At 57.4% G+C, this 23,660-nt stretch overlaps 1 protein-coding gene and 1 long non-coding RNA gene across 4 annotated transcripts in view; one reads left to right on the forward strand and one right to left on the reverse strand.

Moving 5' to 3' along the window:
* Positions 1-13,526, forward strand: AKAP8 (A-kinase anchoring protein 8). Of its 2 annotated transcripts, none has more exons than XM_002722799.5 (14): positions 1-261; positions 2,118-2,156; positions 2,966-3,004; positions 3,393-3,657; positions 4,045-4,525; positions 4,839-4,968; positions 5,105-5,151; positions 5,592-5,625; positions 7,349-7,436; positions 9,038-9,179; positions 9,358-9,451; positions 9,821-9,951; positions 10,749-10,844; positions 13,047-13,526. In XM_002722799.5, the coding sequence occupies exons 1-14, from the start codon at positions 243-245 to the stop codon at positions 13,437-13,439; spliced, it is 1,998 nt and encodes a 665-aa protein (XP_002722845.1). In that variant the 5' UTR covers positions 1-242; the 3' UTR covers positions 13,440-13,526. The 2 variants fall into 2 exon arrangements, with proteins under 2 accessions (XP_002722845.1, XP_069914897.1); XM_070058796.1 differs by lacking the exon at positions 1-261 and adding an exon at positions 471-1,139.
* LOC127488472 (uncharacterized) overlaps positions 12,297-23,660 on the reverse strand; it is a 23,371-nt gene continuing 12,007 nt past the window's right edge. Inside the window, exon 2 of one of the 2 annotated variants that reach the window (XR_011382836.1) lies at positions 12,297-16,142. This is a non-coding gene — a long non-coding RNA (uncharacterized lncRNA). Of the gene's footprint in view, positions 16,146-23,660 lie in introns of both variants that reach the window. The other variant, XR_011382837.1, reaches the window with a different exon arrangement.

A 23,660-nucleotide genomic window follows, 5' to 3' on the forward strand; every position in this document is an offset into this window, starting at 1 on the left:
GGGCCCCGAGACGCCGGAGTCCAACCACAATTCCCGAGAGGCTGCAGGCGCCAATCGCAAGCAACCCGGAAGGTTAGCTGGAACGGCCGTGGGCGTGTCTTCCGGAAGACCAGCCATTGGCAGCGCGCGAAGGGAGTGACGTGATACGTGACTTCCAGTAGCGGAAGGCGGGAGGTGCGTTGAACGCATGCGTCCTGTGGCAGCCTAGATAAAAGGGGCTGCTGGCGGGCCGCGTCGAAGACATGGAGCAAGGCTACGGAGGTCAGTACGAACTGCTCGGCGCGAGTCGGGGAGGGCAGGTGCCATCCGGGCGACGCAGCTGCCGCTGCGCAGAAGACCACGGGCCTGGCCTACGGGGCGAGCGCAGTTGCCCCAACGCAGCCCTGCCAGGAGGCGGCCGGGGCGCGCGCGCTGCTCATTGGGCCTTGGCGCCGTCTCTCCCGGGGCGCTGCGTGCCGATTGGCCAGCAAGCCCGAGGGGCGGGCGGCGCTTCGGGGGGCGCCGTGGGTCGTCCGGGCCGTTTTTTCCTCGCGGCGCAGCGGGAGCTCAGCCGGGCTTCGGCGACTCTAGTGCTCGCCGTCCCGCCGCCTCCTCCTCCTCTTCCTCCTCCCCTCCCCTTTACAGACGCCACAAAATGGCGGCTCCGGGGGCGGGGCCACGACGTGGGGTCCGGCCCGGGGGTGCTTGATCGACGGCTGGGGACCCGCCTTTCCCGGGCCCGCTGGGCTTGGTAGGGCCTTTGCTGAGCGTTGTGGCTGCGAGCACATCCGGTCTGCGCGGGGTCGGGTCTGTGGCCGGCCGGGCCCACCGCGGCCTCTGCAGGGGTTAGCCTCTCCGGGCGCAGCTGTGTGCTGGCCGAGGGGGGCGGAGGCGCCCCCGGACGAGACAGCCGGGGGACAGGCCGAGGAGTTTGGTGTGCGAAGCCGGGGTGCAGCAGCCCCTCATGGCGGCCTGGAGGGGCCTAGGGACCGTGTAGGAGCGGACGCGCCCCTTCCCGCTTGGCTTCAGCGCCTGCCTGCGGTGGAGCCGACCTCTTCGAGCTCCCCGCTCCTGTTCTCGGGAATCAGAACCTTCCGGGAGGCCTTTGCTCTGTTCCTGGGGCCGGGTTCACCCGCCAGAAACCCGTTGGAACTTGCACGGTAGGGCTGGGCCGGGGAGAGAAGCTGGGGGCGGGGGATGTGGGGACGGGTCTGACCTGGGCTGCGGCAGCTAAGGCAGGCGCGGGTCTCTAGAGGTGACAGAGTGGGGGGGTCCCTGCAGCAGGGATTGCAGAGGGTGGGGGTCTCTGAGCTGCAACCTTGTGTGCGTGTGCGTGCGCGCTTGGGTAACCATAGCGCCCTAGGGGAGGGCTCGGCCCGCTCCCTGAAGCCTGGCCTGGTCTCTCTGCCTTGTCTTCCTTCGCGCCAGACAGCTCCTGCCAGTAACGCCGTCCTCCCTTCGTGTAGGCTGGAGAGGTTTTTCTCTCCTGCGCGTCCTAGCTGCGGAGACTTTTTTGAGTCCCCCCCGGGTGGTGTTTTGAGGGATCAGGGCCCCGGAGGTCGGTCGGCTGCTGTTAGGGTCTGAGCACGGTGGGTCAGGAGAGGGCTCCGTCCGCAGTGGAGCGAGTCCCCGAGCTCCTGCCGCACAGTAGGGCATCCTGTGGGCGGCGGGACGTCTTGGAGGCGAGCGTGTCTGCTCATCAGAGTTGAAGTGCGGTGGTGGGCACGGGCTTGGGGGACGCAGGTGAGAAGCCAGCTCCCTGCCCCGGAGGCGGGGCCTGGAGGGTGACATTTCCCTGCTCTGAGTGGCCCTGGGGTCCTTCGGGGGAGCTGAGCCCTGCTCTTAGCTTGCTGGGTGTTGCAGACAGCTGTAGGCTCCTGCTCATCCTTGACTCGGGTTTGAGGCTTGGAGGGGCCTTGGAGCAGCTCTGACCTCTTCTCCCCTCCTCCCTCCTCTCCCTTCCCCTTCCACCCTCCCTTCTCCTGCCTTGAGGCCTGTCAGCCGGCTGTGGGACGGATCCTTAGGGGATGATGCTGGCAGCCATGGCTGTCTTCTCTGGAGGCCAGCACCTCCAGGTCCGGGTGTCCCGTGCGTGCGTGACGGCTGACGCGTTAACCCGCAGCATCTTTTGTTCACAGGCTACGGGGCGTGGAGTTCAGGGCCTGCCAGCAACCAGGGTGAGTGGGTCGAGGGGGAGATGGTCCCCCGGGGGTCTACAGAGCGCTCTGTGGCTGCTCAGGCAAAGGAGCTGACTAGACTGCAAGCCACCTGCTTTTCTTGTTTTGAACGGGCAGTGAAATTTGAATGTCATGGTTTTGGCGTGTCACGAGATGCCGTTTGTCACAGCAGGCTCTCTCTCAGGGCTGTGTGTGGTGGGAGTGTTCCCTGTCCTCTAATGGATCCTGTGTGCTGCCTAGTGCAGCTTTGGGTTTAGGGTTGAGCGGATGATACTCGAGTTCCCTGCTTCCGCCTCCCCCCACCCCCCAGTGGTGCGGGACATTTCCCCTGCGTGTGTGCGGGCTGACCCTGCCGAGGGGCCGCGGCGAGGTGCTCAGTGTGTCCGGAGGACGGGGAGTGCTCTGTCTGCTGCCGGCCCCTGATGCCTTCTGAGCCTGGGACCTGTCCCAGCACCCGCTGGGGACACATCGCGTTCCCTCGTTCAGTTGAGTTGAGGACGTGATTTTTTTCCATCAGAGGCTCCCCGGGGCGGACTGGCAGTGCCCGAGAGCTGGCCCTTTATCAGGCTCCGCTTGGCAGCCTGGCTGGCCTCCTGGCTGGTGGCCCACAGGAGACGGACAAGCTTCCTGGGGGTTGTGTGCACCAAAGCACCCTTTTCCCGGCCCGCTAATCAGGAGAGAAGCGCAGGTTCCGCTCAGCCTGGTTCTGTGGGTCTTGGGTGCAGTGCAGTCTTGTCTCCCTGGAGCTGGGTTGCTGGTGCCTTCAGCCTCCAAACGAGGCTCTCATGTGTCTTTCTGTTTCTCCTAAGGTGCATATGGAAGTGGGGCGACCAGCTGGGGGTCTGCAGGTGGGTGAGGGGCTGAGATGCACACCCCTCCTCCTTTCCCTGTCCCCCATCACCCGGGTGTCCCCCAGCCAGTGGGGATGTCTGGTGTGCTCCCCCTCCCCCCGCGAGCATGGTGCTGGAGCAGGGTCATGGGTGGGTTCCAGGAGCAGCAGGCTCTTGACAGCCCAGACTCCCATTTGTGGGGGACTCTGCCAACTAGGGCTTGATGGGGAGCCACTTCCCGCTCTGGCCACCTCTTGCTGACTCCTTGACAGCTGTGTGCCCACACCACGCCAGCAGTGCCTGGTCTCTGCCAGTCCTTTGCCTTCTAGGTGGGCGGTGGGTTCTCCTTCACTGCCAGGGCCTCGGGCCTGCCCAGGTCTGACCTGGGGCCTCTACCCTCTGACAGGTTACGACAACTACAGTTATTACGGGGCCCAGGGCGCCGGCGTCACCTCGGGATCATCCTACAACTACGGCCCAGGCTCGTCCTGGGAGGCCTCCAAGGGCCACGATGGGGGCCCTGCCATGCACATGTCCTCCTCTTTCGGGCCAGAGCCGTGCGACAGTTCTGACTCCCTCATTGCCAAGATCAACCAGCGTCTGAACATGATGTCCAAGGAAGGAGGCAGGGGCGGGAACAGCGGCGGGGAGGGCATGCAGGACCGGGAGAGGTGATTATGGCCCTGAGCCCTTCCCTGGGTGGGGGGGTTCCCTGCACGCTGGCTTGGTGCTGGCTCTCGCTCGTTCTCTCTCTCATCTCCCTCTTGAGTGTGGCGTAGGTGAGGGAGCCGAGCCCACTGTGGGGGAGCGGGGAGAAGAGGCGCTAGGACTTTGTTGCTGGGTGTTCACGGGCTGGCTGGGGCAGACTCCTTGTCTGCACCGGGGCTGCTCTGGCGGCCAGAGGGCTTCAGGCCCCCTCCACAGTGCTGTGTTTCCCTGTGAGCATTTGGGTGGGGGTGGGAGGGTGGGTTTGCTGTTGCAGAGGGAGGGAGCAGCTTTGCAGCAGGCGGTGGAGGGTCTCAGCCATCCCTGAGGGCCTTTCATCGCCTCCTTTGCAGCAACTTCCGCTTCCAGCAGTTCGAGTCCTATGACTCCCGGCCATGCCTGCCGGAACACAACACCTATCGGCCTAGCTACGGCTACGACTACGACTACGACCCGGGGGCCGAGCGCAACGGCAGCTTTGGCGGGCAGTACAGTGACTGCCGGGACCCAGGCCGTGAGCGCGGCTCCCTCGACGGCTTCGCACGCGGTCGGGGCCACGGCCACGGCCGCTTCCCAGACCGAGGCAACTCAGGCGCCTTCGGACGCGGTGACCCCTTCCTGCCTCCCTCAGGCTCCTCCGAGCCCCTGTCCGGTTCCTGGAATGAGCTGAACTATGGGGGGGGCCGGGGCCCCGGCGGCCCCTCAGGCAATAGGCCACCGCCTTCCCTCTTCTCGCAGCCTGACTACGGTGGGATGGGCATGCAGGGGCCAGGCGGCTATGACAACTCCATGCCCTATGGGTGCGGCCGCGCCCAGGGGCGCATGCGGGACTGGGTAAGGCCTCCTGGGTGTTGGCTCCCCTCGTTTTTTAAGGGGGTGGCGCCACTTCTAGAGAGCGCACCCCACGGTTTAGTCTTAGCGGTTCCATCCCCCACTCTCCAGCCTCCGACCCTGCCCACTCTGCTTCCTGTCTCCCTGGCCATTTCCTGTTGCTGTGGCCGCTGGTGACTCCATGCCGCCCCACCACCCTTCCTCTCCCGCCCCTCCTGGATTTCTGAGCCTCAGTTCTTGGTCAGGAGGGGTGGGGGTATGGCGCGAGCCCCCAGTGCAGGGGGACCTGAGAGAGGTGTACTCCTGTTGTCCACAGCCCAGGAGGCGGGGCTTCGACCGCTTTGGCCCAGACGGCATGGGCAGGAAACGCAGGCCGTTTCCCCCGTACGAGGAGCCAGACACCAAGGTTGCCCGGGCTGACAGTGAAGGGGACTTATCTGAGAACGGTAGGCGCGCAGGGCCTGGTGGGTGTCGTGGACACGCTGGGAGCCCGGGCCAGACATCGAGCGCAGGGATGTGCAGACCAGGAGCAGGGGGGCCCCCTGCCGGGGCTGACCTGTCCTGCCCCTTTGTGCCTGGCAGAGGATGGAGCTGGTGACTTCCGGTCAGGAGATGAAGAATTCAGAGGCGTAAGTGCAGCTTTTTGGCCAAGTCCCCGCGTGCGGAAGGGCTGGGTGTTCCCTGTCTGTCCCCCTTCCTCACAAAGAGGCGGCACCAGCTATGTCCTCTCAGCCAGCTCTAAGCAGTTGGCCTGGGCGCTCGTTCCCTCCCTGAAAACAGCCACCCTCTGTTGGCCGGTCCCTGCCGCCAGCCCTGCAGGGCATCACCTGTGTCTGCGTCCCCCTGGTCCTTGGGGTGCCGGGTGAGCCGAGGTGGGCAGAATGCGCTGGGTTTGTGGCTTTCCTGAGGGTCTTCCTCTGCTCCCCACTGGGCGGGCACCTGGGAGTCTTCAGATCCCTGGCACCCGTGGCTGCTTAACCTGGCACATGGTGGCAGGGGCTGGACTGCTTGTAGAAAGTTCTGGAGCCACCACCTCACCACCCAACTTTGCGTTGTACCCTTCTTCCAGGAGGACGAATTCTGTGACTTCGGGAAGCAAAGAGGTAGGCATCACCCCGTGGCCTCTGTGGCTGCCCCGTGTCTTCCCAGCTGGGCCTCTAAGCAAAGCTGGATGGGGCGTGAGAGTGGGTGGGGGCTGCAGGCAGAGGAAGAGCTGCAGTCACTGGAAGCTCTGCTCTGAAGTATTTGGGGCCACGTGTGCCGAGAGCAGGTCTGTTTGCCTCTCGGTGTGTGGGCTGCAGTGTGGGTGGGAGGGGCGGTGAGAATCCCCAGCTGGGTGTCTGCAATTCTCACAATGGCAGGGAGGGGAGGGCCCCGCGGCGGGCACAGTCCCTGTGCTGTTATCCGCTGGACGTCACTGTCCCCCTTTTTCTCAGTTGCCAGCCCAGAACTGCATCCCTGGGCCCCAAGGTGGGGATCCTGGCAGCCGTGTGCCTGTCCACAAGTGTGGGACAGGTGGCGGACACCACCCAGACACCACCCAAGATCCTGCAGCAGGTCTTGTCTGTCACAGCACAGGAGACTCGCGTCCAGGTGCGAGGTCAGGGCAGGTCGCGGCTGAGCCCCTCAGAGGGTCACAGAGAAGCAGCCTGAGCTGCAGCGGCCATGGACTCTCCCACGGGCCACTTGTTTCTTGCCCCGCCCCGTGGGTCCAGCACGACCGCTTCCCCGCAAGGATCCCAGGCTGGCCCCGTGGGCGGCCATGCTCCTGTACCTTCTGGAAGCCTTGGGTTGAGATGCTCCTGCTTGCCGTGCTGCCGGGCCCAGCCGAGCCCGAGGTCCTCCAGCCCCGGCACTGGAGCAGTTGTGTCCGTAGCTTGTGCAGCGGAGTCGATGCTGAAGCGAAGGTGCCGTGTCTGTTGCGCGCAGGTCCTGCTGCCTCCCCGGATGACGTTGCTCTTAAGCAGCAGTCATAGTTTCAGGCAGTGGCCTCTTGCCAAAAACCCCACACGCCCTTTTGAGAGGCTTCTGAGCAGCGCACACCCGTCGCCATCTTCGTGGGACAGTCGGGACTGGCATCAGGGGTAGGGGTTACAGTTCAGATGCTTATCCAACCTTTTTCAGTGTCCGCCGGCCCTGGCTGGCCCTGAGCCCCAGGGACCCAGCTTTGGCTCGATGCTGGGCTGCTGGCTGCGCCACACTCTGGAGGAGCCCCAGCGCCGGCCCCCAGGGCACAGACGGGAGGACCGCATGGGTCTCTTCCCATTTTTGTTTCCAGGATGGCTTCCTGTGCCACCCCGGGCAAGCCCTAGGCTGATGGTTTTTGAGAGTGGAAGATAGAGGTTGGGCCAGCAAGGACTCAGACACCTGCTGAGGCCCTAGTTGAGACGAGGCCGACGGGACGGGCGCCTCGGCCCCTGCAGGTGGGACGGTGGGTAGGAGAACGGCTGGCGTGGTTTCTGGGGGCCTTGCCGCTGCTGCCTCTGTGTTGGGAGAGTCGCTTTTCTCCTTCCTTAAGTGGCGTTGGGAGAAGACCCGGTGACAGCACAGCCAAGGACAGGCAGCCTGGGGCAGGGTCAGTAGGATGAGCAGGCCGTGCTCCTGGCCCATCCTGGCCTTACCAGGCCGTAGCAGGAGGTGAGGTGACTACTGTGGGGCTCTCTTGCAAGGCCCACAGCCATTGGGAGCCTCTGCCGGCCCCACGGGGTGTCCCGAGCCTGCTGTGTTGTGGAGCTGGCGGCCGGAGGACAGGGCACCACAGCCCTCCACGAGGCCCTGGCGTTCAGGTGCTTCTGCAGGCTCCTGGAAGGCACTTCTCTGTCACAGGAGAGAGGGACGACGAGGATGAGGAAGTGAAGAAGAGACGAGAGAAGCAAAGGAGGAGAGACAGGTTGCGGGACCGGGCGGCTTCCAGGTAAGGAGCAGGCCCTGGGTTCCTCTGCTGCAGGCGTCTGTTGGGAGCTTGTAGCCAAGCTGGGAAAGGGAGCGGGTGGAGTCAGGGGTGTGCCCTGGCCTGGAGAACCAGCTGGCTTCTGTGTAACCCACGTATGCCCACCAGGGGGCCCTCACCCTCCAGCAGGCCTGAGGAGTGTCGCTGGCCCCTGCCCAAGCTTGGTCCTGGCACCCCAATTCCGCAGAGCTGTTGCAGGGCCCTTGGTGCCTTCTCCGGCCTCAAACCACAGGGGCAGGGGGGTGGTTAATGTAGCAGAAGTGCACATGCAGATGGCCCTTCTGGCCCGAAACAGAGCAAAGGATGCAGAAACACCAAACTCCGCGCACCCTCGCCTCGTCCTGCTCAGCCCTACAGACAGCAGCTCCCCTCCCTATACAGGGGAGGCCGGGACTATCAGGCACAGATAGGACAGGGATTTTCCTTACAAAGAAATGCAAAAGTGACACCACAAAGCCTGGAGGCTGAGAACTGGAAGACACAAGCCCGATTCTGTTTATTTGAAAGGGAGAGCGGGAAAGAGATCTTGATCCTCCAGGTCACCCCGCAAATGCCTGCAGTAGTCAGGGCCGGGCCAGGTCAAAGCCAAGAGCCTGCAAGTCTCCGCCTGTTTCTTCCGGGGCGGGGGGGGGGGGCGGGCAAGCACTCTGGCTGTCTGCCTCTGATCGCCCAAGCGCATTACAAGCAGGGAGCTGGATCGGAAGCGGAGCAGCAGGTGCTTCAATATGGGATGCTGGCATCACAAGTGGCGGCCTAACCTCTGTGCTACAATGCCGGCCGCTTAGGGAACCTTTGGGTTTGGACCCTGCACTAGTCCCGAGAATCTGGAAGGGACTTAGGTTGTCGGGGAGGAGGTAAAGAGGCCGCAGCGAAGCCCAAGTGGCCCTGCGTGTCCTTGTAGCTTCCTGTGCTGTGCACATCCACATTCCTATGGGAGTACCAGTTCAAGTCTTGGCTATTCCACTTCCAGTCCTGGTCCCTGCCATGGGAGGCTGGGAGTGAATCCCTCCCTCCTGGCTTCCACCTGGCCCAGCCCTGACGGTTGGCAGCCATTTGGGGAGCCAGTGGAAGATACCTCTTTCTGTCCTCTTGCTTGCTCTGCTTTCAAATAAATAACAATGACGTCAGGAACAGAGATGGGAGCCAGGCCCTAGGGAGCCGACTGAAGCTTGAGGAGTGCCACGGGCCCTGCATCCTTCACTGAGGGAGGGCAGGGCTCCACTCTGCCCCACCACACAGCCCTGATGGCATGAGGAAAGCACGCAGAGTCTCCTGGGAGAGCTTTCCAGAAGTTTTTTCTTCGTATAAAAACAGTGGCTGCCCTCTTAAGGCATTGGCCACACAGGAGCATCTCCCCTGAGAAGTCCCTAGAGCTTGGTGCTGGTTAGCTAGAGCCTGGCGAGGCTCTGGTTCTGAGAAGCCACCACCTCAGGGGTTTCTCTTGGGGAACCTCAGGGTGGATCGTCTCCTGGAAGGACCCGTGGAGTGGGGCAGGCAGGAGCCCCCCATCCCCAGATGAGCTGCCAGGCTCAGGCTCCCTGCCCTGGGTCATTGTCTTCCCCCAGGATCCAGTTTGCCTGTTCGGTTTGCAAGTTCCGCAGCTTCGAGGATGCAGAAATCCAAAAGCACCTGCAGAGCAAATTCCACAAAGAGACGCTGCGCTTCATCGGCACCAAGCTGCCGGACAAGACGGTGGAGTTCCTGCAGGTGAGGACCCGCTCCGGAGGGAAGGGGTGGTTGCACTTGTCCCCGGGTCCCAGAGGCGCCATCCAAGAGCTTAGGCGACTGTAGCCGGTCCTCCCAGCGAGTAGCTGCCACGCTTACCTTCCTGCCCGGTGCAGCATGCCAGCCCCTCCACTGAGAACGTTGCCACCCCCTCCTCCAGGAATATATCATAAACAGGAACAAGAAAATCGAGAAGCGGCGGCAGGAGCTGATGGAGAAGGAGAGCGCCAAACCCAAACCTGACCCTTTCAAGGGTGAGTGGGGGTGGGGGTGGGCGGTGGTCCCAGGGTGCGCAGGCTGTCAGGGGAGGAGGAGGTGTTGCAGCGGGAAGTGTAGAGCAATGGAAGGTGTTTACATGTAGCCCTGGGCTGGTCAGTGCTCTGCCAGCAGCGGGTGGGAGCCTTGTAGCCATCTGTGGATGGGGAGGATGAGGCGCATTGAGGTGGAAAAATCCTGGGGTACAGCAGTGGCCAGGAGCCCTGAGCCCCGTGTTCCTGCAGCAGCATGCCAACCTAACTGAACCCTCGGCCCTGGCATTGCAGGGGGCTGATCTGGGCCTTGGATGGGAGGCGTGGCGGAGGGGGGTGGGGAGGAGTTTACCACGGGCTTGGCTTCTGGCACAGGGATTGGCCAGGAGCACTTCTTCAAGAGGATCGAGGCTGCGCATTGCCAGGCCTGCGACATGCTGATACCCGCGCGGCCCCAGCTCCTGCAGCGGCACCTGCACTCCGTGGACCACAACCACAACCGCCGGGTCAGTGCCTGCCTGCCATGGCGCTCAGCTGGGATTCTGCCTGGAGAATGCTCCCTGAAAACCAGCCGGGCGAGGGACTCACTGCTGGAGCACTTTGGGCTCCCCCTGGGAGTCGGGTGGTGGATGACGCCCTGCAGACAGGCTGTGTCTGTGCATTCGCATGTGTTAGGTGTCAGGAGGGGTAACCTAGAGCTGTCAGAGAGTCCACGGAGCACAGACGTGGGCTCTGCTGATGCAGATGTCCAGGTGTCCGCGCCAAAGCAGCCACAGATGAGGAGGGGTGGGTATGGCTGTGCCTGGTCTCCTGGAGCTTGCTGACCCCTGACCCCTGACCCTAGGTTTAGTCTTTGTCCTTACCCAGGTGTCCAGCGGTGACACCCAGAGCGGCCCTTCTGGTCTCCCAGAACCAGTTGACATGAACCTAAAAAGAGCACTGTGCAAATAAGGGGGTAACTGGCAGACTGCGTCTGCACTGTAGTTGCGCAGACTTAACAGGAAGTCGGTATAACCCAGCGAGTCCTAAGTAAGAAAGTTTCCTGCTGCCTGAATTTGAAAGGCAGAGGGACAGGTCTTCCGTGCGTTGGCATGATGCTCCCAGGTCCTTGGGCTGTCACCCTGCCATCCGCTGGCCTTCCTGCGGCTGGATGCAAAGCAGGGGAGCCGGGACTCGGGCTGGCCCAGCCAGCTACACCACAAGGCCGCCGCCACCCCTCAGTGTCGCGTTGTGGGACTTGCCCAGGGAAGTTGTGTCTCTGCTGGCCGTCTTCCTAAGAGCCCAGCTCTGCTTCCCTTTGCAGCTGGCCGCGGAGCAGTTCAAGAAGACAAGTCTCCATGTGGCCAAGAGTGTTCTGAACAACCGACACATAGTGAAGATGCTGGAGAAGTACCTCAAGGTTGGTGTCAGGAGGCCAGAGCACACGCAAAGCTTATTTATTTGTTTGTTTTAAGACTTATTTATTTGAAACGCGAGAGTTAGAGAGAGAGGTCTTCCATCTACGGGTTCACTCTCCAAATGGCTGCAACGGCAGGAATTGAGCCAATCCAAAGCCAGGAGCTGCTTCTGGGTCTCCCAGGTGGATGCAGGAACCCAAGCACCTGAGCAATCTTCCACAGTTTTCCCAGGCCATAGCAGAGAGCTGGATCTGAAGTGGAGCAGCCAGGACTCAAACTGGTGCCCATGTGGGATGCCGGCTCTGCCACAGCACCGGCCGCCAGGCACAGCTTGAGATTGGGAGAATTGAGCCCCGAGTGTAGTGCCCAGCACTTAAGAGGGACACTGGAGTGCCAGCATGGGGACAGGCTGGGGACTCACTGCTGGCCTGGGAGTGCTCTGGATGGGTCACCCTGCACTGTTGAGGACTCTTCGTCGAGAAGCCCCGATGCTGCGGCCATAAGATGCCGAGCAAATGATACTCAGGTGCTTTTTTATAAAACAATCCAGGGTAGATGATGATTATCCAGGAAAGAAGCAAAATGGAGGTTGTGCCAAGAGTGAGTGAGGTGGGCAGGAACAGGGGCTCCTGGGGAGGAGGGGCAGCGGGAGGTGCTCTTGCCCAGTGCTCACTTCTCTAGGGCTTCAGTGTTGATCCATAACCTTTAGGGCCAGTGTGCCTGGTGCCTGCGTGCCTCAGTGTCACAGTCCGTTACCGGTATGAGAGGCAGGCAGAATACAGTGCTCCCCAAAATGCCTGCAGTGCTTGTGGGGGCCGAAGCTGGGGAGCCCGGAGCAGGAACTCAGTCTAGGCTTCCCACAGGGGTGGTGGTCAACATTGCCTCTCACGGCCTGCAGTATTAGCAGGGCTGCGAATTGAACCCAGACTCTCAGATGGGGGACACAGGTGTCTGAGTCGCCAGGCCAAACAGCCACCCCAAGGCAGATTGTAGGTAAGTAACTTAAGAAAAACAAACTAAGGGGCTGGTATTGTGGCATGCCAGGTAAAGGCACCACTTGCTGTGCAGGCATCCCATGTGGGTGCTGGTTTGAGTTCTGACTGCTCCTCTTTGGATCCAGCTCACTCCTGATGGCTTGAGCGAAGCAGTAGAGGATGGCCTAAGTGCATGGGCCCCTGCACCCACATGGGAGACCTGGAAGAAGCTCCTGGTTCCTGGCTTCGGCCTGGGCCAGACCCAGCTATTATTGCCATTTGGGGAGTGAGCCAGCTGATGGAAGACCTCTCTCCCTATCTCTCTCTCTGGCTGGCTCGGAGTTTGAAATAAATCTTAAGAAAGAGAAAGAGAGAGAGAAGGAGAGAGAGAGAGATACAACCAAGCCAGCATTTTCCCTTTGTGGCTTAAAGAAGTTCCAGGTTTCTGGAGGCAAGTGTAGATGATATCTAAGCAGCACATTTTATTTTATGTTTTTTAAAGATTTATTTATTTCAAAGTCAGAGTTACACAGAGAGGAGAGAGAGAGAAAGACGAAAGTCTTCCATCCGATGGTTCACTCCCCAACTGGCCACAATGGCCAGAGCTGCGCCGATCCAAAGCCAGGAGCTTCTTCCAGGTCTCCCATGCAGATGCAGGGGCCCAAGGACTTGGACCATCTTCCATTGCTTTCCCAGGCCATAGCAGAGAGCTGGATTGGAAGTGGAGCAGCCGGGTCTCAAATTGGCACCCATATGAGATGCTGGTGCTTCAGGCCAGGGCGTTAACCCGCTGCGCCACAGTGCCGGCCCCTCAGCATGTTTTATTTTTATTTTATTTATTTGAAAGGCAGAGTTAGAGAAGGAGAGATCTTCCATCCTCTAGTTAACTCCCAAAAACGCTTCAACGGCCAGGGCTGGGCCAGGTGGAAGCCAGGAGCCAGGAGCTGCTTCTGGGTCTCCCATATGGGTGCAGGGGCCCAAGCACCTGGGCCATCTTCTACTGCTTTCCCAGGCTATAGCAGAGTTGAATCAGAAGTGGAGCAGCTGGTACTTGAACTGGTGCCCATATGGGATGCCAGCACAGCAGGCGCAGGTTTAGCCCACTGTACCACAGCCCAGCCCCTATGAGATGGCTTTAAATAGAGCAGTTGGGGTAGGAGATGCCAGGTCCTTGGGACCATTGCCGCACAGCTGCAGGCTGCCCTGACCCCACACGCTCTCTCTGGCCAGGGCGAGGACCCTTTCACCAGCGAAGCTGTTGATCCTGAAATGGAGGGAGACGACAACCTGGAAGGTGAGGACAAGGAAGAGAGCCCGGAGGAGGTGGCTGCCGAGGTCTTGGCCGAGGTGATAACCGCCGCTGTGCGGGCCGTGGATGGGGACGAAGCGCCTGATGCCGGGGAAGCTCCAGCTGCCGGGGAAGGCCCAGCCGACTCAGCAGAGGCCCCCAGTGACCCACAGCTGGAGGAGCAGACGTCCTGCGGGTCGGCAGCTGAGATGGGGACCGACCACGGCGAGGCCACAAGTGAGGGGATGACCCTGGAGGCTGACAGCGCTCCCGCCCCAGAAGCCCAAGAGGCACAAACTGATACATCGTGTAAAGCCGAGGCCCCTGCAGAGTGATGGGCGGGCGTGCGGGCAGCAGCACACAGGGGGACCCGCCGGCGCCCACACTGCGGCCGCAGTTGTAATAAAAGTCGGGTGATTAGATCTTGGCAGTACTCTGCGTGGTAGATGCAGCCCCTGGCTGAAAGGCCTTGGGGGGGTCTTCCTTTTTATTTTGGGGGGGGGTTTGCTTTTGTTCTTTTTTAGCTGGGAGCAGCTCTGTACTAGGAATAGCTCAGTCTTTATAAAGGGTTATTTTTTTATAAAGTTATTGGCTGTGGCTTCACAGGGCAGCCTTTGCGTGGCTGTGTGTGTGTGTGTGTGTGTGTGTGTGTGTGTGGCCTGCAAGCCTCAAAGGATGGGGCAACTTCCAATTCCCAAGGGACAGGTCCCACCCTGGACACGGCACTGCCGACCCTAGGCCCTTGGTGAATCACTGTTCTCAATATTTGACCTTGTTTTTGGGGTTTGACCTCCACATCACCTCTGTTCGCTTGTTTTCCTTTAAATTGAATGCTTCCCATGCAACATGATGGAGGCTTGCCCAGGTCTGAGTCCCGCCTGCAGTAAGTAGTCTTGGCCGTGCCAGATCAAGGGTTTTTTTTTGTTTTGTTTTGTTTTGTTTTGTTTTTTAATGGCGCAGATGTTCTTTCCTAACGAGCAGAAGGTGAAGGCGGCCTCTCCCTTGGAGTTGACACGGCTGTGTCTTGCTTCCCAGCCAGCCTGGGATTCAGCCAGAGGGCCTATGAATGGAAGAGAGGCAGTAAAGATGTACTTAGGCAGTACCTGTACCAGGTACCAGATGTACCAGGTGCCCCAGATGGGAGGCACCGCGGATTGGGAGAGGGAAAGTGAATATTTACAAGAAAGTTCACTATTAGAATTCAGCACTTGAAATAAAGCTGCTGGATTAGGAGTGGTCCCTCTGAGTCTTTTCTGTCCAGTGCGTGGCTAGGGGCTCCACAGCAGGTGCAGTGTGTGCTGCAGGCAGAGATGTCAAAGGCATAGAACACGAGGAAGGTGAAAAAGAGGAATGAGGGGCGGGCGTTGGGCCTCAAGGCTAAGATGGAGGCCCTGGGTTGGGGTCTGGCTCCCGCAGCTCCCACTTGGACTGCGTCTCCGGTGGGTCCCAGGTTTGGCCTGGTTCAGCCCTGGTTGTTAAACCAGAGGAGAGAAAATCTTCTGTCACTCTGCTTTTTGTAAATAAATCATTAAAAACATTCAGGATTACTCAAAAGTACTTTTACTTTTGCCTTTTGTTCTGAGCAAAAATTTACATAACTGAAGATGAACCCTTATTTATTTTTTTTAAATATTTATTTGAAAGAGTTAGTTAGAGGAGTGGGGGAGTGGGAGAGGTGTTCCATCTGCTGGCACACTCCCCAAATAGCGGTTATGGCCAGAGCTGGGCTGGTCCAAACCCAGGAGCTTCTTCCAGGTTTCCCTCATGGGTGCAGAGGCCCAATGAATTGGGCCATCATCCATTGCTTTCCCAGGCCAGAGATGCAGAGAGCTGGATTAGAAATGGAGCAGCCAGGACGTGCACCAGGGCCATATGGGATGCTGATGCTGCAGGCAGCTGCTTTACCAGCTACGCCATAGCACTGGCCCCTCCCCTTAACCATTTTTAGTGATCAATTCCATGGCATTTGGCACACTGACAGTGCTGTGCAGCCATCTTCATTTGCTGGTTCACTCCCCAAGTGGCTGCAGTGACCAGGACTGGGCCACACTGGAGCTACGAGCATAGAACTCCTTTCAGCTCTCCCGTATGGGTGCAGGAGCCCAAGTACTTAGCCCATGTTCACGCTCCACTGCTTTCCCGGGTGCAATAGCAGGGAGCTGGAACGGAATCGGAGCAGTGCAAAACCTGCTACTACGTCATTCCAAGGTGGTCTCATCCTGAAAGAAAGCCCCTTGACCCCCATTCCATATCCCCTCAGGCCTCACAGACCTCGTCTGTTTCTGCTTGTCTCTGGATTATCCATGTTGGGTATTTCATATAAAGGGAGCCATACAATATATGGTCTTTTAAAAGTTTTATATTTACTTAATAGATCTTCCATCTGCTGATTCACTCCCTAGATGGCTGCATCTGCTAGGGCTGAGCCAGGCCGGAGCCAGGAGCTCCATCCTGGTCTCCCACGAGGGTGCAGGGCCCAAATACTTGGGCCATCTTCTGCTGCTTTCCCAAGGCGCATTAGCAGGGAGCTGGATATCGGAAGTGGAGCAGCCAGGACTTGATCCAGCACCCACATGGGCTGCTGGTGTCACAGGCAATAGCTTTACCTGCTAGGCCACAATGCTGACCCTACACATAACTCTTCAGTCTTACCTGCAAGCTAAATATTTTAGATTCTTCTATGTTGGAACATCTGTTATAACTTCCTTTTAGGGCTAAATAATATTCCACAAATGTCCCAGAGAGGCAGATTTCTTTTAAGACTTGAATTTTATTTATTTATTTGAAAAATAGAGCAAGAGATAGATCTTCCATTTACTGGTACACTCTCCAGATGGCTGCAACAGCTGGGGCTGGGGCAGGCCAGAGCCAGGAGCTGCTTCAGGGTCTCCCATGTGGGTGGCAGGCGCTCAAGCACTTGGGCCATCTTCAATTGCCTTCCCAGGAGCATTGGCAGGGAGCTGGATATCGGAAGTGGAGCAGCTGGGACTTGATCCAGCACCCACATGGGCTGCTGGTGTCCTAGGCAGCAGCTTTACCTGCTAGGCCACCCCACCACCAGCAGGGTAACATGGACAGAGGAAGAGACAGAGTGAGCGAGTTGTCCATCTGCTAGGTTCAGTCCCCAAACAGCACTACACAACAGGGCTGGGCCAGGCCAAAACCAGGAGCCAGGTCATCCACATGGGGGGTAGGGGCATGGCAGGGGCAGGGCCCCAAATAGCTTGGGCTGTCACCTGCTGCCTTCCCAGGGGGCATTAGCAGAGCTGGATCCACAGCAGAACTGCAGGGGTTTGAACAGGCAGCAGCTTAACCGGCTGCACCAGAATGGCAGCCCCGAGACGGAGGTTCTTGTCCCTCCAACCGCCCCCACCCCACACCCGAAGAAAAGAATTTCAGACATGGGATGGATTGGCAGTAAACAGGCTTAGCCAAAAGACTTATGAAGCAATACAGCCTGCAGGCCGTGTGCCCAGTCTGCTCTCAAGAGTGTGAGGTCCACGTCTGCCTCCCACTCCTCTGACACGTCGCTGGGCACAGGGCTTCCTCCCAAGGTTCTATGACACCAGCAACCCCTCCCCCACCGTGTTATCAGACAGGATAAGCCACCTAAGTGCTGGGCCAGGAAGATTGCCCCTGGCAGGTGGATAGAGGAGGGGAAGAGTAGGAGCCTATGAGGTTAGCAGACATGGGTAGGATTCTTGATAAGTAAATACCAGGGTGCCTCCAAGCATGCTCTTAAGGTGGCTATGATCCTTCTGCACAAACTTTAAGATGTATTTATCTGAAAGAGTGACAAAGAGAAAGGGAGACAGATCTCCCATCTGCTGGTTTGCTCCCCACATGGCCAAAATGGCCGATGGAAACCAGGAACTCCATTTATGTCGCCCACATGAGTCGCAGGGGCTGAAGTACTTGGTGCATCCTCCCACTGCCTTCACAGGCACATTAGCAGGAAGCCAGGTCAGGAGACAATGAGTCAGGTTAGCCAGAATTAACCTTCTGGGGACCAGCACTGTGGTGCAGCAAGTTGCAATGCTGGCATCCTATATGGGCGCTGGAGTTCTGGCTGCTCCTTTTCTGATCCAGTTCCCTGCTAATGCACCTGGGAAAGCAGAGGAGGATGGCCCAAGTGCTTGGGCCCCTGCATCCTACACCCTAATGCACCTGCTTTCCCAGGCGCATTAGCAGTGAGTGGATCAGAAGTGGAGCAGCCGGGACTTGAACTGGTGCCCTTACGGGATGCCTGAATTGCAAGTGGCAGCTTAACCCTCTAAGCCACAATGTTGACCCTAAGTTATAGCAATTCTTTGTATCTCCTCTTTGGTCCTAGAAATTCCAAGATTGGCAAATATTTTCTCCCATTTGTGCCATGTCTTTCTTTTTTCCCTTAGATATATGTAATGTGCAAAAAAAATATTAATTTTGATGAGGCCCAATTTGTTGTCTTTTTTTGGTTATTTGAAACTAAGAAACCATTGTCGGGGGGCCAGCACTATGGTACAGGCCCCTAAGCCACCACCTGAAATGCCACCTGTTGAGGGTCCAGGGTGGGAGCCAGAGAGCCATCTGTCGGGTTTGCAGAGGACTTGGAAGTCCATGAGGGACACCAGGAACCCATGCACATCATCTGTGTTCTCTGAGTAGCAGTGAACAACCCAACAGCAACGGGAAGAAAGCATTTCCCGTGGCTGCTGTGTAGTGCAATGGTTAAAACACCTCTTGGAGGGCCTCTCTCTCTCTCTGCATCTGAGAGAGAGAAAGCTTCCAACTGCTGGTTCACTCCCCAAGTGGCAGCAACAGCGGGGGCTGAGCCAGATGGTCCAGGATCTCCATCCGGGTTTCACATGTGGGTAGCAGACCTAAGCACTTGGACCTTCTGCTGCCTTCCCAGGTGAGCTGGATCAGTAGAGTGGCTTGGTCTCTAACTGGAGCCCTCCTCCACAACAGGTGCCCTTGAGCTGAGAGCCTCCATGCCAGGGCTCAGGAGGACTGAGACAGAACCCAGGCGAGTTGCCACTGGCACTGACGGGGCCAGTGAGGTGTCTCTGCACATCATGGTTCAGAAGCCAAGTGTGAGGGAGAGATGTACTGGACAAGGAAGCATCCCAGTCACTGTCCCCAGAGGTGACCTGATGACACCCAGGACGCAGGGCAGGTGCCCTGGGCAGACCAGCCACGAAACTGTTACAGGTATCTTTTTTCTTTTTTTTAAGGTTTATTTATTTGAAAGAGTTACCGAGAGTTAGAAAGAGAGGTCTTCCATCTGCTGGTTCACTCCCCAAATGATCACAATGGCTGGGGCTGAGCTGATCAGGAGCCAGGAGCCAGGAGCTCCATCCAGGTCTCCCACATGGGTGCAGGAGTCCAAGCACTTGGGCCATCCTCCACTGCTTTCCCAGGTGCATTAGCAGGGAGCTGGACCACAAGTGGAGCAGCCGGAGGCTTTAACCCGATGTACCACAGCGCCAGCCCTGGTATCTTTATTTTCCTGATATCTCTATTTTTCCAAGTTCTTGCCCCCACAGAGAGAATTCAAAGCAGAGGTGTAAATACAGTGCATGAGGGACAGCAGGATAGAAAGAGCACACATTCATGCATGAGAGATACTCACCATGAGAGGGCCAGAGTTGCCTGTGAGGGGAGAAGGGAGAAAGAGGGAGGCGGCCAGAGAAGAACCCATAAGCATGGTCTTGAAGCCAAGAGCAAAAAGAGGGGGACCAGGGCTGCGGCCCAGCTTGCAGCACCAGCATCCCATACGGGCACCGGTTCAAGTCCTGGCTGCTCCACTTCAGATCCAGCTCCCTGCTACTGCTCCTGAGAAGGTAGCAGAAGATGGCCTGAGTGCTTGGGACCCTGTCACCTACATGGGAGACCCAGATGGAGTTCCAGGCTCCTGGCTTTGGCCTGGCCCAGCTCTGGCTGTTGTGGAATTTGGGGAATGACCAGCAGATGAAAGCTTGCTCTCTTCTCTTCTAACTCTGCCTTTCAAACACATAAATTTTATGTATGTACATTCTGTCAATAAATATATGGACAATTTTAAAAATACATAATTGATTCCTGCATATTATTGATCTTACTTCCTGCCAACTTTGGATTTTTTTTTTTTTTTTTTTTTTTTTAGGATTCACTGATATATTTGAAAGGCAGAGAGATAAATAGTCTCTCCACTGGTTCACTGCTCAGATGGCTGCAACAGCCAGGCCAAAGCCAGAAGCCAGGCAATCCATCCGGGTCTCCCATGGGGTGGCAGCCTGTGCTACCTTCCCAGGTGCATTACTGGGAAGCTGGGTCAGAAGAGGGCCAGGACTCGAACCAGTGCTCGGATGTGAGTGCCTGCCTGCATCTCCAGCCTCCGAGTTGGAGTGCATCAGCTATGGCGGTTTTGTTTGTTTGCTTTGCTGAATTCCTTAGAATTTTCAATCAACGAGATGATGTCATCTGGATGCCTGGTTTATCTTTTTCTTGCCTGATTGCGTAGGCCAGAGCTTCCAGGACTGCGTTGGCGTCCTTGTAACACTTTAAGGTTTATTTACGTCCACAACAACCTGTGAGTCAGAATCTCAGCCAACATCAGGCGGGTTATTTAAAGGAGAATGTAAATTCTAGGTCTAAGTGTGTGGGTCACATCACAGGCTGACACAGCGGCTACTTTAGCACCTGCAGGGCCCAGCCATTGTGGGTGCTTGAGTCTTACCCCTACTAACCTTTACTTGTGTGCTTTTGAGAGAGACTTTGTTATTTCAAAGGCAGAGTTAGAGAGAGGGAGGGAGGGAGGGAGAAATATCTTCCATCCAGAAATGGGTGCAACAGCCAGGAAGCAGGAACTCCCATGTAGGTGCAGGGGCCCAAGCATGTGGGCCACCATCTGCTGCTTTCCCAGCAGAAGCTGGATCCCGGGCCGGCGCCGCGGCTCACTAGGCTAATCCTCCGCCTTGCGGCACCGGCACACCGGGTTCTAGTCCCAGTCGGGGCGCCGGATTCTGTCCCGGTTGCCCCTCTTCCAGGCCAGCTCTCTGCTGTGGCCAGGGAGTGCAGTGGAGGATGGCCCAGGTGCTTGGGCCCTGCACCCCATGGGAGACCAGGAAAAGCACCTGGCTCCTGGCTCCTGCCATCGGATCAGCGCGGTGCGCCGGCTGCAGCGCGCCAGCCGCGGCGGCCATTGGAGGGTGAACCAACGGCAAAAGGAAGACCTTTCTCTCTGTCTCTCTCTCTCTCTCACTGTCCACTCTGCCTGTCAAAAAAAAAAAAAAAAAAAAAAAAAAAAGAAGCTGGATCCCAAGTGGAGCAGGCAGGACTCCAGCCGGAGCTCATATGGGATGCTGGCATTGCAGGCGACAGATTAACCCGCTGTGCAACAGCACTGGTTCTATCCCTGCTACTACTAACCTTTAGAAAAAAAAAATAAAGATTTATTTATGTATTTTAAAGGCAGAGAGAGAGGTCTTACATCCGCTGGTTCACTCCCCAACTGGCCACAATGGCTAGAGTTGAGCTGATCTGAAGCCAGGAGCCAGGAGCTTCTTCTGGATCACCCAGGCAGGTACAGAGGCCCAATCACTCGGGCCATCTTCCACTGCTTTCCCAGGCCATAGCAGAGAGCTGGATTGGAAGTGGAGCAGCCGGGACTCGAACTGGCACCCATATAGGATGCTGGCACTGCAGGCGGCGGCTTTACCCACTATGCCACAGCACTGGCCCCATGTACTATTCTTCAATGGGTTTAAATCAGGTCTGCTCCTATGCTTTTTTTTTTTTTAAACTTATTTATTTGAAAGATGGAGTGATAGAAACAGATCTTCCATCTGCTCATTCACTCCCCAAATGCCTGCAATAGTGGATCTGGGCCAGGCCAAAGCCAGGAGCCAGGAACTCCATCTGAGTCTCCCACGTGGGTGATGGGGACCCAAGCACTTGGGCCACCTTCCACTACCTTCCCAGGCACATTGGCAGGGGGCTGGGTGGGAAGCAGGGCATTGGTGACTCCCATATGAGAAGCTGTGACACAAGGCCAGTGCCACCTGCTCTCATTCTTGCGGTCTACATCTCGGAATTCCTCTCTCACTCAGAGATGAGAACTTGGAATATATCAGGCCACAGCATCTCTACTCAGTAACGTGCCTGTCCAAACCTGCTCACTCAGCACAGACTCTGAACCTGCTCTCTGGTACAAACAGATGGGGATTTTAGTTTCTCAGATGCCTTTAAAGATTTAGGACCATTTCTCTGAATATGGGTAAAGACACAGCTCTGTAATGTACACACATCTCCCTTATTTGGGCTGACGCTGTGATGTAGAGAGTTAAACCACTGCCTGTGATGCTGGAATCCATATGGGTGCCAGCTCCTATCCCAGCAGCTCCACTTCTGATCCAGCTCCCTGTTAATGGCCTGTGAAAGCAGCAAAAGATGGCCTAAATACCTGGGCCCCTGTCACCCACATGGGAGACTAATGAGGCTCCTGGCTCTGGCCTGGCCCTTTGTAGCCATGTAGGGAGTGAACCAATGGTTGGATTATTGCTCTTGCTCTGCCTTTCAAATAAATAAACCTGTTAAAAAAATTTCTCTGGGGCTGGCGTTGTGGCATAGTAGGCTAAGCCTCCACCTGGGATGATCCTGGCAGCTCCACTTCCAACCCAGCTGGCTACTAATGTGCCTGGGAAAGCAGTGGAAGATGGCCCAAGTCCTTGGGCCCCTGCATCCACATGGGAGACCCAGAAGACGCTCTTGGCTCAGGCCCAGCTTAGTTCTGGCCGTTGCGGCCATTTGGGGAGTGACCCAGCAGAAGGGATATCTGTGTATCCCTCTCTCTTTCTGCAATTCAACCTTTCAAGTAAATAAACATAAATGTTTTTAGAAAATAAAAATTGTTTAAAAATCCCTCTTATTTTGCTGCCAGGAAATTATGTCTGAAATAACGGATACATTCTGGCGGTCAGCATTGCGGCGTGGCAGGTTAATCTGCCACTTGCGATGTTGACATCTCCTACTGGAGTTCTAGTTGGAGTCCTGGCCCTTCTGCTTCTGATTCAGCTCCCTGCTGATGCGCCTGGGAAGGCAGCAGCAGTACTCAGGTCCCCCCCACCTATGTAGGAGACCTGGCTCCTGGCTTCTCTGGCCTGGCCCGGACTTGGTTGTTGGCAGTCATTTGGGAAGTGAACCAGCAGATAGAATCTGTCTCTCCCTCTCTGAGGCTCTGCCTTTCAAACAAATAAGTAAATAAATAAATCTTCAGGGAAAAAAAAAAAAAAGAACTGCTAAGAACTTACTGTTCAGGGCAACAGAATGTGTGAACAGGAGAATTTTTTTTTTTTTTTTTTTGACAGGCAGAGTGGACAGTGAGAGAGAGAGAGAGACAGAGAGAAAGGTCTTCGTTTGCTGTTGGTTCACCCTCCAATGGCCGCCGCAGCTGGCACACCGCGCTGATCTGAAGGCAGGAGCCAGGTGCTTCTCCTGGTCTCCCATGGGGTGCAGGGCCCAAGCACTTGGGCCATCCTCCACTGCACTCCCTGGCCACAGCAGAGAGCTGGCCTGGAAGAGGGGCAACCGGGACAGAATCCGGCGCCCCGACTGGGACTAGAACCCGGTGTGCCAGTGCCGCGAGGCGGAGGATTAGCCTAGTGAGTCGCGGCGCCGGCAGGAGAATTTTTTTTAAGATTTATTTATTTATTTATTTGAGGGGCAGAGTTACAGAGTGGAGAGAGAGAGGTCTTCCATCTGCAGGTCATTCCCCAAATGGCTACAATGGCCAGAGCGCCACTGATCTGATGCCATGAGCTCCTTCCGGGTCTCCCATGTGGGTGCAGGGGCCTAAGGACTTGGGCCATCCTCTGCTGCTTTCCCAGGTGCATTAGCAGGGAGCTGGTTCAGAAGTGGAGCAGCCGGGACTTGAACCGGCGCCCATATGGGATGCTGGTGCCACAGGTTGATGCTTAACCTAGTATGCCACAGTGCCAGCCCTGAGAGAATTCTTTACTGCAACGTCCTCCATGGTGTCTCCCCCGACAGGGCGGCCACACACACTGATGTCTTCCCACGTCAGATTTATTGGTCAAACACGTGTGCGTGTGCACGTGCACACACATACGAAACAGTCACAGCAAACACACAGGTAGTTCAACAGCACACACCACTCATACTGTGCAAAGAGAACAGGAAGAAGAAGATGTAGGGAGGCCCCGGATGTCAAGTTCACCGTCGCTGTGGTCCCTCCTCCGGACCCCAATCTCCTGGCACAGTGCTTCAGGGCAGCCGGCTCATCATTGGGCACCTGCACGCGGTGGGCTGGCACTGCCTGGAGCCCAGAACCAAGGGCCCTCCTCCCGTTCCTCATGTAAGGCCATTTTAGGACGAGCTGTCTCCTTATCGTAAGCCCACGAGGCTCTGTGCTGTCTGCTATCACCCGTAGGTTGGCTGTTCTTGGCCCCGGGTCCTGGTTCTCTATATGCTGGATGGAGCTGTCCCTCACCGATGTCATGTGGCTTAGTCTGAACCACTCAGTTTCAAAAGGCTAGCACTGGGCCCCGGTGTGTCCCGGGGGTTAAGCTGCAGCT

The sequence above is a fragment of the Oryctolagus cuniculus genome, chromosome 16, assembly GCF_964237555.1.
Source record: "Oryctolagus cuniculus chromosome 16, mOryCun1.1, whole genome shotgun sequence".
Lineage (NCBI taxonomy): Eukaryota > Metazoa > Chordata > Mammalia > Lagomorpha > Leporidae > Oryctolagus > Oryctolagus cuniculus.

What these genes read in the sequence shown, in the direction of transcription:
- AKAP8 (XM_002722799.5), top strand. An exon ending in GAGATGAAGAATTCAGAGGC is followed by an intron (nt 5,152 to 5,591) that starts GTAAGTGCAGCT and finishes CCCTTCTTCCAG; the next exon opens with GAGGACGAATTCTGTGACTT. An exon ending in AGACGGTGGAGTTCCTGCAG is followed by an intron (nt 9,180 to 9,357) that starts GTGAGGACCCGC and finishes CCCCTCCTCCAG; the next exon opens with GAATATATCATAAACAGGAA.